The 19,937-nt window shown below is 41.2% G+C and overlaps 1 protein-coding gene across 3 annotated transcripts in view; it reads left to right on the top strand.

Annotated features, from left to right (window-relative positions):
* The window catches only part of CFAP299 (cilia and flagella associated protein 299), a 338,532-nt gene that overhangs the window by 105,044 nt on the left and 213,551 nt on the right, over positions 1 to 19,937 (top strand). For all 3 annotated transcript variants that reach the window (XM_083756952.1, XM_083756950.1, XM_083756951.1), the window contains exon 3: positions 9,690 to 9,780. In XM_083756952.1, the coding sequence (XP_083613078.1) occupies positions 9,690 to 9,780 (91 nt within the window). The remainder of the gene's footprint in view (positions 1 to 9,689; positions 9,781 to 19,937) is intronic.

Here is a 19,937-nt window from a genome sequence, read left to right as displayed (position 1 = left end):
TTACCTTATCACCAGCCTAACACCACAATACAGTTATACATCGTGATGTTGAAAAGCGGCGGGAGGAACAAGCTGTATCGGCCCCGCGAAGTGCTGGGTTGAAATCGCCTCAGCTCTGTTAGTGGGAGGCAAGTTCCACCCACAATATACCACTCGGTGAAGGCGCCATTACGCTATGGCCCTCAAACTGCTCCTGGGTGATGTATCAATACAATAGTCCTAATAGCTAGAAGCCATCATCGCATCTTAAGGTAACAAATTCAATAAATCAGGCATGTCCAACAGTCGATCGTGTGATCCTGATTGACCCCCCCCCCCAAAATAAGCAACAACTTTGGGTCTTTCTCCCACCAGAAAGCTCAACCGCTTTGGGTCTTCCTCCACAACAACTCTGGTCAATCCAATGAGTAGATCATTGCCAATTTTTTAATAGTGGGAGTAGATCACTATCCCTTAGGAGTTGGACATGCCTGCAATAAATGAATGATGTGCAATGTGAGGAAATACTGCTTCGTCAACTGATTTCTGATAATTTGCCTGATTTCCGATAATTTATTGCTGTGAGTTGTGTGTTTTATCGTGAATCCAGAATTCAGGGCAAGGTCCTCTCTTCATGTTAGCTCTGCTAATCACATTAGGAAGCACGCTGAAACACTTCCTTAAAATAAAAATTTAAAAAAAAACCACCCTTGACAGCAGTGATGTTTTTTCTTTTTCTTTTAATGAACTTAGCCTAGAGCTGATAAAAGAACCTTTTAAAAAAAGTTGTGAATGTTGGATAAATGACAGGACCACGTTGCTGGTAGCTTGCTGTTAACTGTTTGTAATATCAGTGCCAATATTATGTCAGGTGTAGGTTTCTCCTTGTCAGCCAAAGCTGTGATAACCATGGAAACTGTTCAAATAAAGTCCATAAGCAACCAAAATATTTTCTAAAAAGAGAGAGAGCCTTGGCTTTGTAGAGTTTCGCGTATCATATACTGAGTGTAGTTTTTGCAATTACTTGTTCATTTTATTAAACAATAAAATACTTGGGATTAAAGCCCTTCCAGAGGTATTTCCTGTACATTAGATTATGTAAGTAGCAATCAAGAGTTTTATAGCACATTTCTCAATTGAGTGTGTGCCAAATATGTCAGAAATGGTAAGAGTTTAAGCTTTCTTTTAAAAAGTAACTTCCTAATCCAATTAGTCATTGTAAAGAGTAGCTCTCTCTTAACCCAATCCGTGCGCGGGGAGAGTGAAAGCTTATATTTCTTCCTTCATAAATAGAAGTGCAGTGTTCCACTTGTATGAAATTCCTCTGTAACGCAAGGGTGGTTTGCCCTGGATGGATCTCTGAATGCTTTAGGCCAGCTCCCAAGAGACTGTGATCTACTCACAGATTAAAAAACTGGCAGTGATCTACCACTATTTGGGAGGGGTTCAGGTCTTAGGGAGGAAAGTCAAGAGTTGTTGACCTTTTTTGGGGGGGGGTTCAGATCAAAGTTGTTGAGCTTTTCAAAGAGGGGCAGATTAAAAAAAAGGTTGAGCTTTCTTTAGGGGGGAAAAGGAAAAAGTCTCTCAACAAAAGATCGCTCAGGAAATGATCAGCCTCACAGCGAAAACTCCATCTTCCGATCATGCGCAAATGGAGGACGGGGAGAGGGGGCGGGGCCAGATGCTCTTTTTCCCCTGCAAAGGAAAAAGACACCACAACTGACCCAAACCTCCCAGGGATCGATCAGTCGATTGCGGTTGACTTGTTGGACATCCAGTTTAGGGGATTTTCTAGGAGACTAAGCTGATGGTCCTGTCAGATTCCTGGCCTTGCTGTGGAACATTGCTCTTTAGCATCCTCTTTGGTGGTGTGGAGTCCAGTTTGGTTCCTGTCATTCTGCAGAGCTACAGGCTATGCATCAAGCTGGACAAAGATTCGAATGCAAACGGTGCAAGTCTCACTTGAAAGTTGACTGAACACTGATTAGTGCACATAAACTGTGCCTATCAAGCAAAGCTGGAATGTTCTGTCAAATTGGATTCCCTCGCTTTCTCAGTTTTCCAGTGATAAGTATACCAGTTCTCTGCGTACCTGCAGCAATTTATGATTTTTTTCTTAATAAAAACAAGTCCTCGTAACAATGCGCTGTGATTTTCGTGTGAATTCCTCCTCTGTACACCGTTTGGAATAATGTAGATTTTTTTTTGCAAGCAATGTTCTCTACTGTGTTTTTGTATGCTATTTTCACCAATATATTAGTGAAAGTAAAGCATAAGTTCAAGAGCTTCCAGAAGAATAGAACATGGAGTTAGAATATGCTGTACAGCCCTCCCCCCCCCCACCAAAAATATCAGAAAATTGCATTAGAAGCCATGCAGAATGTTTATTTAGATTTAAAATGGCGATTGGCTCAGCAAAAGTTGAAATTTCACGTATACTGTACTCTACAGTGTCTTTATAGGAAAGCACTGTCTAATTCAGATAGATGCTGGAAGTGTAATGCTTTAAGTTGTTTATATACTGTCGTCTTTTGTATATTATTTACTACAAAGGTATGTCTCAATCATGCATTCTCAGTGTATTTTAATTTTTAATTTTCCTTACTCTACTTGTTAATTCATTGCAATTCTGTTATAATTGATTTTGATAGCTTGATGACTAAGCCCTTTGGGGACAAAACGTCTGATTACCGGAGCAACATCCGAGCACTGAACCACTGATATATTACAAGGGGACTCTTTATTTACTGTGATTGCAATTATTTAAAATAAAACCTATTTTGGAAAGAAACTGCTTTTGCCATTTTATGGGCATTTATCATTTGTTTTCAGATAGTTGCCTTGATGATATTATCTTGTGTCTTTTGGAGTTGTAATGCTGGCAATTCCTCAGTGATACACATGATGTGGGCATGTCCAGTGATATTTTCTTTTTGGTTTGAAGTTGTTGTCCTTATCAATTTTGTATTAGTGAAATCCTTGAAGTTTGTGGATGTTCATGTACTTCTAAATTACATTAATGGACAGCAAGAATGGATTTTATGTGCCCTCAGAGCCACTAAGAGATTTATACTTTGAGCCTGGAAGGATAAATAACCCCAATCTATTACACAGTAGTTTGGTGAACTTAATGTACTTGCTGCATTTGAATGTACTTTCTGTTTTTCTTGGATCCAGATTTGGGCAGGTGGACAGCATATATTACTCTTACGTGTAAACTAATTTCGGTGTATTGATTTTTAAATGTACTGTTAATGTAAGTTGACAGGTCCCCCCTCCCCCTGTGTTTCCTTCCCTCCCTTCCTTCCTTCCTTCCTTCCTTCCTTCCTTCCTTCCTTTTTTCTTTAATGAATTTGCAATAAAACAAAGAAATTAAAAAAGAATGCTAAAAAAAGTTGAACAGCAGAATCCAGTAATTAGCAGCTTTTGTACAAAAATATGTTTTTTAGTAAGAGTCTACAATATGTTGTAGATGGGGTCTCTGGGATAACAGATGAAATAACACTTTACCTTAAATTACCTGTACCAGATTTAAAATGAATGTGAGAAATCAGTCCTCCCTTTAAGGTGTTTTTGAAACGTTTGAATGGATTTTGTTTTAAATCGACTCCACAGCTAAATAACATTTACATTTGGCTGAATCCATTTGGTGATTTTTCTGAATTCTGAACTGTGGCCTGCTCCCCATAACAATATTTATACATCGTGCAAAGCATTCAAGGGTGCTTCTTTATGTGATAAATAAAACCTAACCAGCACCCCTTAACAATCAGGGATATCTTGGTGCACATCACTGAGGATGAGCCAGAAGCGCCACATCATCCTTCATCTCCTGCAACAAGAGCTTATTGCACTATTAGACTGTAGATATTTAAAACACAAGCTGTTCTCCCATCACTTTCTACAAAGCATCATTTGGCCATGCCACTGAGCTGGACCAGTCCAGCTGGAACAACCAGTTCCCGGACTCCGACTCCTCCTCCAGCTCATCTGTGAATCCTTGGAAGTCCTTTGTCCCAGCAGTAGATAATTCTAGCAGATTCTTTTTTTTTGCTTTGCATCCGGCAAATTGCTGATCTCCAACGGTTTACAAAAGGCTGTTCTGAGAATCTTAGCGTGCGGCCTGCTGATCTCATTTGAAGATAAGTAGTGAATATACATCCCCTAGAGAGTAAGGACAGTTTCATTATTGCTTCTTTGAAAGCTGAAAATGTATTAGGTTAGCTCTTTTAAAAATAAGTTTTCGTGCTGAAGTGTTAGCTTTAATGGGAGAGGAAATGCTTGTGGAAATGCTTATAGAGAAACCAGAATCTGAAGAGTGGTTAAGAGGTGATTTCTGAAATAAGGTTTCATGGCCCATGGCTGAAATTTTCTTACCTAGCGTAACTGATTCTTTATGTCCTCTTTTCCTGTACTGTTGATCCATCGACTTGATGCTAATAGGTCACACACCACTTCTCCCCTTCCTTCTGCTTCTTGTCAGGGTAGGGTGGGGACCCTAAATGTTGCAGTTGGGACCCCTCTTTAATCACACTGATTAGGTATTGAAATGGACTGCCTAATGTTAGGTGATAATATTTGCACTCCCGCAGTTTGGTCAAACTCATGCTGGTAGCTTCGAGAACACTGTCCCACCATCTCGTCCTCTGTCATCCCCTTCTCCTTGTGCCCTCCATCTTCCCCAACATCAGGGTCTTTTCCAGGGAGTCTTCTCTTCTCCTGAGGTGGCCAAAGTATTGGAGCCTCAGCTTCACGATCTGTCCTTCCAGTGAGCACTCAGGGCTGATTTCCTTCAGAATGGATCAGTTTGATCTTTATTGCAGTCCATGGGACTCTCAAGAGTTTCCCCCAGCACCATAATTCAAAAGCATCAATTCTTCGGCGATCAGCCTTCTTTATGGTCCAGCTCTCACTTCCATACATCACTACTGGGAAAGGCCGTAACAATGGAGGAGGCCAAAGAAAGAATTCTTGAAACGATTAGAAGTGCATTCTTTGCTGAATAAGCTGTAGGATGTTAGAAGCCTCCCAGAATTGCTGGGGCAAGGCAACCTAGTCAGATGGTCGGGATACAAATAATAAATTATTAATAATAAATTATTATTATGGACTGCAAGAAGATCAAACCTCTCCATACTGAAGGAAATCAACCCTGAGTGCTCACTGGAAGGACAGATTGTGAAGCTGAGGCTCCAGTACTTTGGCCACCTCATGAGAAGAGTAGACTCCCTGGAGAAGACCCTGATGTTGGGAAAGATGGAGGGCACAAGGAGAAGGGGACGGCAGAGGACGAGATGGTTGGATAGTGTTTTCGAGGTTACCAGCATGAGTTTGACCAAACTGCGGGAGGCAGTGGAGGACAGAGGTGCCTGGCGTTCTCTGGTCCATGGGGTCACGAAGAGTCGGACACAACTAAACGACTAAACAACAACAACAACAAAATTATTACCCATTATTAGTCATTATTAGCCATTATCAGCCAGTGTCTAATTTATATTTTAGGGCCAGAAATCAAGCATGTGGGCACAGTTTAATTCCGAACACTGCAGGTAGCTTTGTTCATTAGAAAATAATCAAATGTAATAATAAAGTAATGCTTTTATTAGGACCAACCGAGAAGTCACAAAGTGGTGAGCAAGCTTTTTCTCTTGAAGCCAAATGGGGGCAGGGAGAAGAGTGGAGCAAGCAGGGCAAGAGCCTTGTTCCTAGAAGTAGTATGTTCCTGGGCATGGAAACCCCATCTAGAGTTGTAAAATGGAGTGGATAAGGTGTTAGGAAGACTAGATTATGTTAACTAGCCACTGCAAGAGGTAGCAATGCTTCTGAACAGGGCCGTAGGTAGGGGGTGGTGAGGTGGGCCCCCACCAGGGGTGCGGGCGATGGGGGCGCACAGGCAAAATCAGCTAAAAATATGTCCATAAATATAAATATTGATTATTGCCTCATATTCAAGGGAAGTAATAGTACCAGTTTATTCTGCCTTGGTCAGACCACACCTGGAATACTGTGTCCAGTTGGGGTGGGTGTTAATTGGGTTATTGTTTTTTCTTTGATTTTATATATTGTGATCTTTTGTGTGAACTGCCCACAGACCTCTGGGTATAAGGCGGTATATAAATTCTAATTCTAATAATAATAATAATAATAAATGGTTTTAAATAGAGTGTGAATTGAATTGGGAGGGGTGGTTTGGAGGAGAGGCGGAAAGAAGAGCTAATTTCTCTGTGACTAGGGGGCGCAATCTGGATGGTTCTGTCAGGGGCTCAAGATCACCTACTACAGCTAGAGCTACAGCTCTACTTCTGAATACCAGAAATTACAGGAAGAGAGAGTGGTCTTGTGATCAGGCCTGCTTGTGGGTTTCCAAGAGGCATGTTGGAATAATGTAGTATAAACACCAACAATTGGGAAACACTTGCCTGTGAGTCCTCCAGTTGGAGAACAGCCTTTACCAAAGGTGCCATGGGTTTTGAAGACGCTCAAACTCAGGATGAAAGGGAGGAACATGCTAAGAGGAAGGCACGCTTGGCAAACCCTCACCATGATCAACTCCCACCCAGAAACCTATGTCCCCACTGTGGAAGGACGTGTGGATCCAGAATTGGCCTCCACAGTCACTTACAGACTCACGGTTAAAACTGTCTTTATAGAAGACAATCTTACTCGGCTACGAGGGATTGCCAAGAAGAAGAAGAAGAAGAAGAAGAAGAAGAAGAAGAAGAAGAAGAAGAAGAAGAAGTTGACCAATGTGAGAACAGGAATACTGGACTACACAGGCAATTGGCCTGATGCAGCAGTTTCTTCTTATGTCCTTAAATCTAGGCCATCACGTATTTTACACAGATTTCCTAGGTGCATTCTGGTCTGGTCTTAAGAGTTGGCTTTTGCCTGGGGCTGTTTGATTGCCATGGAATCATAGAATTGTGGAGTTGGTAGGGACCCAGGGGTTATCTAGTCCAACTCTTTGCAATGCAGGAATCTCAGCTAAAGCATCCATGACTGATGGCCACCCAACCTCTGCTTAAAAACCTCCAGGGAAGGAGAGTCTACAACCTCCCAAGGGAGGCCTTTCCACTGCCCTGTATGGACCTTTGTCTCACAGGGAGCATGACTTGGGGGGAAGGAGAGACTTTTCAGACTTGGCAGTTGATACAGGAGGTGATGAGGATAATGGGAATTGCATTTGCATTGGTAAATTTTTATTTTGCAACTGAGGGCCACCAGAAGCAACCCAAGCAGTTGCTTTGCAGACGTGCATTTTAGAGGCAATGTATCAGACACAGACTAGTGCTGCAAGGAACGTACTCATAACGCAGATGTTGTTTTGCAAGCCCCCTCCATAGAGGCTGGCCTCTCTCACTGTCCTCGGAGCTTGCTTACCGGTAACCTCCTCTGACTGATATCTCGGACAGACCAGGGAGATTTTGATAGGCGACATTTTCCCAAGAGTGGGTAAAATGCACAACCCCTCCCTCCTCCTGCTTCCGCAGGGGAAAGAAAATAAGTCAGAAATCTATTTACATAATGTTTATTTCTGACATTACAGCACTAGAGAAAAACACATCCTTTCAGTTCAGTTCTTCCAGCAAGTCTGACAAACTTCCTGAACATGCACAGTCGGAAGGTTTCAAGTTACACTCTTCACAAAGACTTATCCAGCCTGTGAACGTCCTGGAAAATTCTTCTTTCCCACAGATAAGCGCATCATGTGATGTCAACAAACTGGCTGTCTGCAGATGTTTCCATATACTGACAGTTTTCTTCTCGCTGGGTAGCAATGAGTGTTTCGGTTAATTGGGTGGCACCATTTTATGTGCACTTTGTAATGGTGTTCCATTAATTAATGACTTGCACCAATGCTTTCCTGCAGAACGCGGCCGGCAAGTTTCAACAAGGGCTTGCCCTGATTTGGCCTCAGTTTCATTGTCATCTTATTGAAGCCTCTGGTGGGGATTGTCATCATGAGTCTGCGATGTCAACAGTTTGCCAATAACACTTAGCTTTGGGTGTGTTTGTTTTTTTGCCCTCTTTGTTATCTAGGAAAATTCAATCCATCTTTTAATAGACAGGCTTACAGATATGTGTGTGTGTGTGTGTGTGTGTGTGTGTGTGTGTGTGTGTAAATGTATGTGTATATGTATGTGTATATATATGTCTGTGTGTGTGTGTGTGTGTGTGTGTGTGTGTGTAAATGTATGTGTATATGTATGTGTATATATATGTCTGTGTGTGTGTGTGTGTGTGTGTGTGTGTGTGTATGCGCGCTGCCCATCTGACTGGGTTGCCTCAGCCCTTCAGGGACACAACCACTCCGGACAGTTTCCAACAAATTAAAACTTTCAGCACAATAAAACATCAAACATAAAAAGCTTGAGCTTCTCATTCCCATTCCAATATGGTTTGCGCAGAATGATCTCCCTGCGGAACATTCCCTTTCTAATAAATTAGATTACATTGGAGATTCTGCAATGGAAGGACTGAAGAAATGGTCTGCAGGAAGGGAAGGGGAAGACCTTTACTTGTTAGATTGTATGTGTGACATTGTAATAGCATGCATAACTTGCTGGTTAATCATTAAACACAGCTTTCAGTTTTTCTCTTGCTTTTTTTGCATTGCCCTTATACTGCATCGAAAGGGAGCAATTGTGTGAATATGTTAACAATAGAATAACGGAGTGTTTACATGCCAGTAAAGTGTAGCTCTAATCCTTTGTAAAGAAATTACTCTAGCTTCCTTTCTTTTCTTTTTTTCCTTTTTGAGGAAATAACTTCTTTTTGGTATTTATTTTTACAAGCTTTTTCAGGTCACTGAGTGTTAAGTAAACTTAGTCAAACAGGAGAAATGCATAGCAGGGGCTAAAGAATCCCTTCCGACCGTTTTCCCTTTTCTAGTTGCCACTTCTCCCTTTCTTGGGAAAACAGAGAGGGCATAATATGACTGTACAAAGCTCAACTATTCCCAACACAAATATATCCAACTGTTCCTTGTGGGCATGGGGGCACCCTTTTCTCTGGAGGGTTAGCTTTTTATTAAAACTGTTGAAGAAGGGCAGTCGTATATGACCATTGGTGATGTGGGTGCATGCACACATATACAGTGGTGCCTCGCAAGACGAAATTAATCCGTTCCGCGAGTCTCTTCATCTTGCGGTTTTTTCGTCTTGCAAAGCACGGCTATTAGCGGCTTAGCGGCTTAGCGACTATTAACGGTTTAGCGGCTTAGTGGCTTTAAGAAAAAGGAAACAAACTCGCAAGAACTCACAAGACGTTTCATCTTGCGAAGCAAGCCCATAGGGAAATTCATCTTGCGGAACGACTCAAAAAACGGAAAACTCTTTCGTCTTGCGCATTTTTCGTCTTGCGAGGCATTCGTCTTGCGAGGTACCACTGTATTTGCCTGTCAAGGCCCCCAAGCCACCCCCACACAAGGACACATAATTTTAGGTTAATGCTAAAGGGCAAAAGTTAGGCCACAACTTTAATAGTTACAGAATGTGAGCGGTATTGGCTAAGGCCAGGGGTCCCCAATCTGCAGCCCATGGTCCAGAAGTGGCCTAGGGAGGCCATTTAACCAGCCCCTGAGCCGCCCCCGAACCGAGCTGCCCACTCGGCGAGTCCCCACGCACTGCGCTAAACCAGTTGTTATTTAGATGAGGAAGAAGATAGAAAGAGCCAGAAACAAACGTTGTGTTCTTTCTTTCCCTTACCAGAGCTCTGGCAAGTGCAGGAAAAGAGCTGAAAGACGACTTTCTGAAGGCATTGGCGGAGAGGGAGGAAGCCAACCGCAATGGCAAAATGTCTGTAAGTAAATTTGAAAGGAAAGTTCTCTAAAACAATGTGAGATTGCAGTGAAAAGCTGCCATCCGAATACTGCGACTATTATGGGTTCTCAACATGGAGATGTTAAATAGAATGAAGCTTATGGAGGAAATTGAGGAAAGGCTCAGAAATCAATTGATCAAAGCACAACTTGATTTTTAATTTTTTTTTTACATAAAAACGAATGTCAGTAGGTTGTGTGAAGGCTTGGAGAGTAAAGAATGGAGTAGATCTATTTCCGTATAGACATATAAGATCTGTATGAAAACACAACTCTGCATTTCATATGTGTGCATATGCGCATGGGACGGAGTATTCTTGTTTTCCTAAATAATGTTATGGGAAACTTTCGCAAGTTTTGACAGGGTCCTTTTGTAAGTGCACCTGAAATGCACGCACTTAAAATTTCATACTTTTAATGTAGATACTCATCAGTGGAGCCAAATGTTAAGATACAAAAAACTATAGTGGTGTATTTACATTTTTCTGATATTTACATTTTAGTGCTGTACTACAATGACGAGCATTCTGAACTCTTCCTTATCCTTAGATACTTGGCTGCTTTTGAAGAACTTGGTAGCAGCCACTGAGTTGGCCCACATGTGCCTTGAGTTCTCTTTGTTGGATCAGGCTAGAGGTTAGGTCTCCAACACAGTGCCCTCATACACCCCCTTTGCCAAGACCTGCCTTTCCCAGTTTTTAAAATAAGAGTTTTCTGGGTTCCTTTTTTGTTGCTATTTGGTTGTGGGGGTGCCTTTTTAAAAAAATTGTTTTATTTGTTGTGTGTATGGGGGGGTCAGTGTTTTGACTGTTGTTTGCCTGTTTGTTGAGAGCCAGTGTGGTGTAGTGGTTAAGAGCGGTAGATTCGTAATCTGGGGAACCGGGTTCGCGTCTCCGCTCCTCCACATGCAGCTGCTGGGTGAACTTGGGCCAGTCACACTTCTCTGAAGTCTCTCAGCCCCACTCACCTCACAGAGTGTTTGTTGTGGGGGAGGAAGGGAAAGGAGATTGTGAGCCGCTTTGAGACTCCTTAAAGGGAGTGAAAGGCGGGATATCAAATCCAAACTCCTCCTCCTCCTCTTCTTCTTCTTCTTCTTCTTCTTCTTCTTCTTCTTCTTCTTGTTTCTGTGTGTGTATTTCTGACCATCACCAGAAATACACACACACACACACACACACACACACACAAATAGATACTTGGCTGCTTTGATTGGTTTTGTATTATGCTGTTTTTCATTTTACTTCTGACATCATTGTGGCAGAAACAGTATGAAGTGTCACAATCCTTACCTCCTACTTAGGGGGCTAGAAGAAGCTGTGTATGGGCCCCATGCAAAACATGGTTCATGCTTCTGGGGGACTGCCAAGTTCTTATTGCTGAACAGCATCCTGATAGGCTGGGTCAGCAATGGCCTTCCTTGCAGGCCATGCGACACAAGGTGATATCAGGCTGTGTTTATCATGAAATTCTACTCGATAGTGATCCAGAGCAGAACTCCAATGTATAGTTAGCAGAAAAACAACTTAAACACGTTGCAGGATCCCAAAAAAATAGACCAGAGGCAATTAATATTTCATCCAGCAGAGCTTGACTGCTACTGAAGGCAAATGAACATAATGGTCACAAATCCAGTACATTTAGGATTGGCACTGTCCATAAGAAATCCAGTTGCAGCAGACTTAACTTAAACCTACAAGAACTTATAGTAAGTCTAAACCTCAACACTAAGCATACTGTCCACAGCAGGAGTCAGCAAACTTTTTCAGCAGGGGGCCGGTCCACTGTCCCTCAGACCTTGTGGGGGGCTGGACTATATTTGGGGGAGGGGGGTGAACAAATTCCTATGCCCCACAAATAACCCAGAGATGCATTTTAAATAAAAAGACACATTCTACTCATGTAAAAACACACTGATTCTTGGACCGTCTGCTGGATGGATTTAGAAGCGATTGGGCCAGATCCAGCCACCGGGCCTTAGTTTGCCAACCCATGGTGTACAGAACACCACGCCAGAAAGGAAAAGAGACAGAAAGAGAATGTGAAACTCAGGCTCCTTCTGGCCTTATTATTATAGTCAGCATGACCTTGACAGAAAGAGGTAAGAGAAGCAGTTTAAGGCAGCTGTACTCCGCTTCTCTGAAGGAGGAACCCAAACATCACGAAACTTCTGTTTGTTTCTTTCACGCAGAGAAGCTGCCAGAACTAATTGAATTAACTCTTGAATTAATTAGAATAGGGAATATCTCTACACATCTGGTCAATACTTTCTACACTAAGAAACTGAGAGTGTTACGTACTATTTTACAACTGACAGTGTTATGTACTATTTCACATGTAGGCACTACTCACAAAATATGTGTGATTTGATCACCCTCTAAATGTATTTCAAGACCAGTGAAGGACACACAAATGCCTCTTCTACGCAAAACTTAGAAGTGGAGGGTGGCCAAGCCACCTGCAAAACTTCTGTATGCTATTCCAAATAATATGCAGTGATTTTCCTTTCAAAAAGCCCCCAACTCACCATTGAATACAGATACTGCTTCCATGGCATTTCACTTTAACTGGAATTGTGGTGGTGGAGACTGAGTACATTAGAAAACTTGCTATCTATAGTCCATTGGGCTACAATAATCTAAACTCATTATAATGTCTACCATATGTTGCTATAAACCCATCCATCATGTAATTTGGGTACCGTCCCCCAAAATGAAGTTATCAGATGCCTTAGACGTATGGAAGTGCTTTTTTCCATAAGTCGGGATAAGGATTTTATCACTGGTCTTTTCAAATATCTAGAGTTTTGTTAACAAGGTTCCAATGAATGGTTGGGTTGACATGATAAATAGCCTTTCATACTTTCGGTCTTCGAATTTGTACATTACTGAGATGTTGCAGCTCTTGGGAAGTTGGCTAAGGTTTCAATCAATTAGCAAGTTACAAATAATATAGCTTGAATGGTTAGGAAATAATCTAAGCAAAATGTGCCTAGACAACGAGTTCTGAGATCAGGTTGGTCTAAAATGGGGTTTAGCTGCTAAACTTTAGCATGGGGCATTGACATTATCACTGAATGTTGTCTGAGTCAGCAATTAACAAGCATGGACATCTTAAGCTAGTGTAAGAAGAGCTTGTTTCCATTCAAAGGAACCACAAGTCCTGATTCAAGTGAAAAAAATGTGAATTGGATTGTTTTTAATACACCAATTTCCTGTGTTGAAAATGCCATGAAACACAAGATTGCATTGTATATCACCAGAAATATTGTGCTGACATGATCTTTTGCTGATTTTTTATTATTATTTTCCAACTTTTATTGGGGGGAAAAAAGTTTGTGGGGGAGAGGAATGCTGCTATGCTGCTGCTGAAATGAAACGTGCATTGTCAAAATATTCCTTTCTCTTCTGATGGAACCCATGTCTGTGCAATTAATATTTCCCTGCAGAGATGATATGAGTCATGCAGGTAATCATAATTTAATTTCAAACAAATCACTCTTGTGCTTGGAATATGAATTGCGTATCACATTCCAATTCTCTGCTAGCAGGGCACCATAAAAAGACGTAAAACTGTGCATTTCCTGGAAATAGCTGCGATTTCTCTCCTAGCAGCACAAATATCAATAACTGCTTTCCCCTGCATGTTTAGAGTAAAAGAAATGTCAAGCAGTTTTAACGAGAAATGGCCTTTAGGCAGCTTAAATATCTGATCCTTGCCAGAAGGCTGATCATGGGTTTCAGTCATAAAATATATATTTTGCTTTCAAATTTTTCAAAAAAAAAAAAAAAAGGTTTACTTTTCCTTTGCTCTTTGTTTTTTTAAAAGTTTTTTTTTGTGAAGTTTGTATGCTCTATGCAGCAAAGGTAGCCCCAATAAAAGATATCTTCTCAGCTTGCAGAGGTGAACTCAAATGACCCTGAAGGTCCCTTCTAGACATTTGCTACGGTGGGAAAAACACCACTTAGTCAATCTTGGACATGTATAGTGAGATTTTGGAGGGGAACGCAAAGCTGTGCTCATCCAAGTGTTGAAACTGCAGTGGTTTCTGAACCTGGAGCTGGAAGGATGTCAAACAGGGATTCAGCTGGAGCATCAAACCAGAAGAAGGTTAAAAATTTCTTAGACGGCACTAGGCCACACTAGTGAAAGCTTGCAGGTGAAATTGAGCTTTTATATGAATTCAAGGGAATGCTGATGCCATTATTTTTCTCTTCCTTCACACACACACTCGCCTCGCCCAACTTTGACTCATTCCCAGACTTTGCCTCCTGTGTTGCCAGAAGTTGGGTGTAACAGCAAGCAGCTGGGTGCAAAGCATGCTAGTTCTACTTTAGTTTGCACGGCAGAACTGGTGCCACTCGCAGAGGGAAAGAATATGCAACAGCTGACATGTTGGGCATTATGCTTCCTGAACTAGATTGCAGAAAAGCTCTGCTGAGGCTGTTACCCATGCATTGGGTAACAGACACAATCTACCATCTACTGACTGTACAACTTGGAGTGGTTCATTGACATACAGTTTCCATTTTGAAGTTAGGCTCATGGACAGTGCTGGATTTACGTAGAAGCTAAACAAGCTATAGCTTAGGGCCCCACCCTCTAGCCCTGCCCCCCAATATACTTCTTCTTAATTGTATTTCACTATTAATATACTTCTTCTTAATTGTATTTCAGTTCAACAAATACTTTGATAAAATATGTATTTTGTTATGTGCAAATGGCTTTAGATCAGGAATAGGGAAACTCCGGCCCTCCAGGTGTTTGGGACTACAATTCCCACCATCCCTAGCTAACAGGACGAGTGGTCAGGGATGATGGGAATTGTAGTCCCAAGCATCTGGAGGGCCGGAGTTTGCCTATGCCTGCTTTAGATACCTATTAGGCCCATAAATTACCATATAGCATATATTCAACACACAAAACAGTGGCAATTTGTTGTTGACAAAGGACAGCTGGACACCTAAAAGGCCCCATTACCTTCAGTAGCTTAGGGCAGGCATAGGCAAACTCGGCCCTCCAGATGCTTTGGGACTACAACTCCCATCATTCCTAGCTAACAGGACCAGTGGTCAGGGATGATGGGAGTTGTAGTCCCCAAACATCTGGAGGGCCGAGTTTGCCTATGCCCCTGCTCATGGAAGCCACGTAATAATGAGAATTTCTGGGTTTGTTTGTTTTTTGCTTTACGGGGAAGCAGTGTAGAGAGTCTGTGTGTGGCTCACTCAGTGGTGATGCTTCATGAAAACCTGAGAACCAGTTGATACGCTCAGCAGAATCAAGTGGTGAAACTTCTTGTGTACCACTCTAAGATGGAGGTATGGGATTTCATCTGAGAACGTTCTGCCATTAAAAAAGGGAAAAGGGAAATGACCTCTCTGCACATATAAAACTAGTGTGTTTTGCCTTCTCTTACACTCTGATATTTTTCTGTGTGCTGGGAGTCTTTTTCCTGCAGGAGTATTCAAATATCCAGCCTCCCTACCACCATCGTCTTCAGCCAAGTTTTGCTACTTGAGCCTGCTAAATGTGTCAAGCTGTACCTCTTAATCCTGCTAAATGCGTAATTTGGTCCTCAGCAATTTAGGAAATGATTTCAAAGTAACCTTCCTCATCTCATTAAGCAAATAGTTTACTGACTTCCAAGTCTCATATTCTAGACTCTGAATCTTTAAATTGCTACTACATTTTCCAAAGGTTACCTTGATTTATGACGGAATAACTTTATTTTGAGTAACGGACAGAGTCGATTGGGGACTTGGAGATTTTCTTGCCCAATTGTCAGTGTGGCAGGATTCCTTGAACCCTTTCCAAAAGGTTCCCAACCTTTTGCATTCTTGAAGATTCACTGTGGCTATAATTTCACTATTTATTTTAATATAAATCTCTAAATACAGTGGATGTTTGCGTGGAAGATACATTCCTGCCAAAAATGAAAGCAGAATGTCAAGATAAAGCAGATTACAGGCGATTGTAACCACAGCTTCCCAAAACTATGCAGTAGCCATTTAGTGGTGTATATTTGTAGAGAAGCTCCAGAACTTATTTAACATCAAGCATATGAAATGGGGAGGGGGGGATTCAACACAGAGTCATGGATTTGCGGAGATAATATTCTCGGAACAAGGAAGTGCCTTTGAAGTGGCTAACACTAGAGTGCTATAAAAATCACATCTCTTCAGAAAGAAAATTATAAGTTAAAAATGAAAAAAAGATAACTCATAATTTGAGGGCAAACTCTAGTAGCTGGAAGACCGCTCAGCTGCCACAATATGAGCTTGCAATATTTTCTAAAAAATACACCCTGAAACAATTACTTCCCTCATGGTGATGACAAACATGGCATTTCTGCAGCAGTGAGTCCAGTTTGAAGGCACTCGCATAGAAGAAGAGTTTGGATTTGATATCCCGCTTTATCACTACCCGAAGGAGTCTCAAAGCGGTTAACAATCTCCTTTCCCTTCCTCCCCCACAACAAACACTCTGTGAGGTGAGTGAGGCTGAGAGACTTCAGAGAAGTGTGACTAGCCCAAGGTCACCCAGCAGCTGCATGTGGAGGAGCGGAGACGCGAACCCGGTTCCCCAGATTACGAGACTACCGCTCTTAACCACTACACCACACTGGCTCTCCATAGCATAGCATTCTGTACAGACATTTCTGCTTATAATGGATAATCATAGAATTGTAGAGTTGGAAGGGACCCCAAGGGTCATCTAGTTTAACCCCTGCAATGCAGTGTTGTTGTTTAGTCATGTCCGACTCTTCGTGACCCCATGGACCAGAGCACGCCAGGCACTCCTGTCTTCCACTGCCTCCCGCAGTTTGGTCAAACTCATGCTGGTAGCTTCGAGAACACTGTCCAACCATCTCGTCCTCTGTCGTCCCCTTCTCCTTGTGCCCTCCATCTTTCCCAACATCAGGCTCTTTTCCAGGGAGTCTTCTCTTCTCATGAGGTGGCCAAAGTCTTGGAGCCTCAGCTTCAGGATCTGTCCTTCCAGTGAGCACTCAGGGCTGATTTCCTTAAGAATGGAGAGGTTTGATCTTCTTGCAGTCCATGGGACTCTCAAGAGTCTCCTCCAGCACCATAATTCAAAAGCATCAATTCTTCGGCGATCAGCCTTCTTTATGGTCCAGCTCTCACTTCCATACATCACTACTGGGAAAACCATAGCTTTAACTATACGGACCTTTGTTGGCAAGGTGATGTCTCTGCTTTTTAAAATGCTGTCTAGGTTTGTCATTGCTTTTCACCCAAGAAGCAGGCGACTTTTAATTTCGTGAGTGCTGTCACCATCTGCAGTGATCATGGAGCCCAAGAAAATAAAATCTCTCACTGCCTCCATTTCTTCCCCTTCTATTTACCAGGAGGTGATGGGACCAGTGCAGTAATGTTACACAATATAGTCACAATGCAGTAATGTTACACAATATAGTCAAACAAGCAGGCTATTGCCTAATTTAAGCTATGAGAATGCTTTAACAGTGTTGAAAACAACAACAATTTGATTGTGTGCATTAAGGTAACTTACTAGAAAGGTGACACCATACTGGGGAATTTGTATTAAAAAAATTCCCTCACTTATTTTCATATTATGTGATATTTGCTTTGAGCTTTTTTGTTGAATCAAATATAATTGTAATATTATTAAGAAGTATAATATGTATGATGATGATACTGTAATGTAAAAAAAACACAACAACAGTGGAAAATTTGCATCAGATTTAGTGGGATGTGATACCCATCTGAGTTGCTCTCCTAGTTAAAAGATTTTGCAAATTAATTACAAATTAAGGGTGTGTCACCAACTGCTCTTGATATTTACCTGTGCCAATATGCTTCTGATGTTGTGTTTGAATGCACTGGCATGTTCTAGCAGTCATCCTTAGGCAAGTGCAAATAAACCTCTATCAGATCCCCTCAAAACACACTGTAAATCTTTATAGCACTGCAGCCAAATGCAAAACCGCATGACCACATGGTTTAATTCTAATTCCGTCAGGTTTTTCCATGCTCATTCATCAGTTTGGGGCTTTCATCTGCTTTTAAAGACGTGGATTTTCAAGCAAGGGTGAAATTGCTCCTGTCACTAATATATGTTCTTGTTACTCCATCATTCTGTCATTTTGCTAAAGAAACTATGAAAAGGGGCGTGCTTCCACAAATACCAAGAACTGCAGGTTTTTCTGTTGGGCTAATTTGACAGTGTTAATCTCATCACAAATGCAAAAGGCTTTCATTTTTGTTTTACCCCAAGTGTAACGGAAGCGTATTGTGTGTGTGTGTGTGTGTGTGTGTGTGTGTATCTATTTCTATATGTATCAATTTTACATTTCCAAATAAACATTTTACAAATATCCAGTGACTTCCCTTCTTCTCTTTCCATGGTTCATTTTACATATCATACATCCCTGCATATTTTACTATAATCATTCAAATTAGTTTTCCACTCTTACATCCATCAAAAATAATGTACTCTGTTGAATTTATCTTAATGCTGCCAGTGTTTTCATCAGCTGTATACAGTTATTTTCCATATAGTCAATAAATGTTTTCTAATCTTCTTTAAAAGTATGTTCTTCTTGCTCTCTTATTCTATATGTTAAGTCTGCAAGTTCTGCCAACTTAAGTTGCCAGTCCTCTTTAGTTGGGACCTCGCTCACTTTCCATTTTTGGGCTAACAAGACATGGGCCGCAGTTGTTGCATACATAAATAACCTTTTCTGACACCTAGGAATTTCAGTCTGGGTTATCCCCAACAAAAAGGACTCTGGTTTTTTTGGGGGGGAAAGTAGTTTTAAATATTTTTTTTCAATTCGTTAGAAATCAATTCCCAATACACTGGCAGCATATTGTTTTACCATTAGTTGTAAAACTAATATTTGCTCCCTTTGTATATGCCTAGACCCAGGAAGAGATCTGGAGGGGGAAAAAACATTTCAAAAATATTTGGTATGACAAAGTAAGCTTTCTAGGCCCAGGGACACATTTGAAAATCGAACAAATAGTCATGGGCACCAAATAATACTATTTTACAGAAGAAAACCAGATATTGCCAAGCACTAATGGGTTCCAAAGTTCAAGAACCATTAGATCTGCTTGATCCATCCACCCCCCCAAACTTGTACTCCGTCTCAGTTATAGAAACCCATTATAATGGTTAAATTAAACCCCAAATTGGTTCTGCTTAATTTTGTGGGTAACCTATTCTGCTTGCGTTGTTCAATTTAACATCAGTGGATGTCTAGATGAATAGTTCAGCATAGTCATTTCTTTTATTTAGTTTTCTGCTGATATTGCTTCAAGGCCTACAGCAAAGATCATAGAAACAGGTGCACCTGAAGAGGTTTCTTAACAGTGGAAGCAAAGTTAATGTTTTACCCAATCCAGATTATGCCTGGGCTGACATAGAAGTAGTAGGTCAAGGATCTGCCTTCAGAAATATTTGTGTGTGTGTTTTATATTCAAGCCTGGAGAAATTGATTTTCCCATGACTCCTGGTGGTAATTTGACCTAAGGAATAGATTGGTTAAGGTTAGGCAGTCAGGCATTTCTATTTTGCTTTTAGATGCCAGACTAACTTCTGATGGGTAAACATAAACCGTAAATTGTTAGTTCTGTTCTAGTGCCACATGAGTTTTTACAGAAGTGTTTGGTTTTAGTTTTCCTTCTGGAGAAAATTGAAAAGCTAAACTAAATGAAAGCTGGACGTCATTGTAGATAATTGGATGATCTAGCCATGAAGTTCTGTCTTGGAAATACCAAACCAAGTGGTCTCTAATGTCCGCATCATTGCACAGAAACACTCAGCCAGACACGAGGAAACATTGCATATTCCAACACAAGAATGTTTTCCTTTTCAAGGTCAATGCACATTATTGTTTCTGATGTAGAAGACTGCATTGGCACAGTCTCCCAGGTATTTCAATAGACTTGTAAATAGGTATCTTGGTTTCTCTCAGAAATGAATTACTAGTTCCCATAAATCTCTCTGGTTTTTGTTTTTGTTGTTTTTGTTTTGCAAAGAGAGTGTAGAGTTTTCCTGGAGTCCGTGTGTACATGCTTTAATCTCTCTCCACCAGGTTTTGGTTTCCAGCGCCACCTGCTTATAGACGTCTTCTAAAAGTCTGGTAGTTGTTTTT

Source organism: Podarcis gaigeae (assembly GCF_964106915.1).
Source record: "Podarcis gaigeae genome assembly, chromosome: 9".
Classification (NCBI taxonomy): domain Eukaryota; kingdom Metazoa; phylum Chordata; class Lepidosauria; order Squamata; family Lacertidae; genus Podarcis; species Podarcis gaigeae.
The sequence above is the reverse complement of the archived record's forward strand: the minus strand, read 5'-3'. Positions and strand labels throughout refer to the sequence as shown.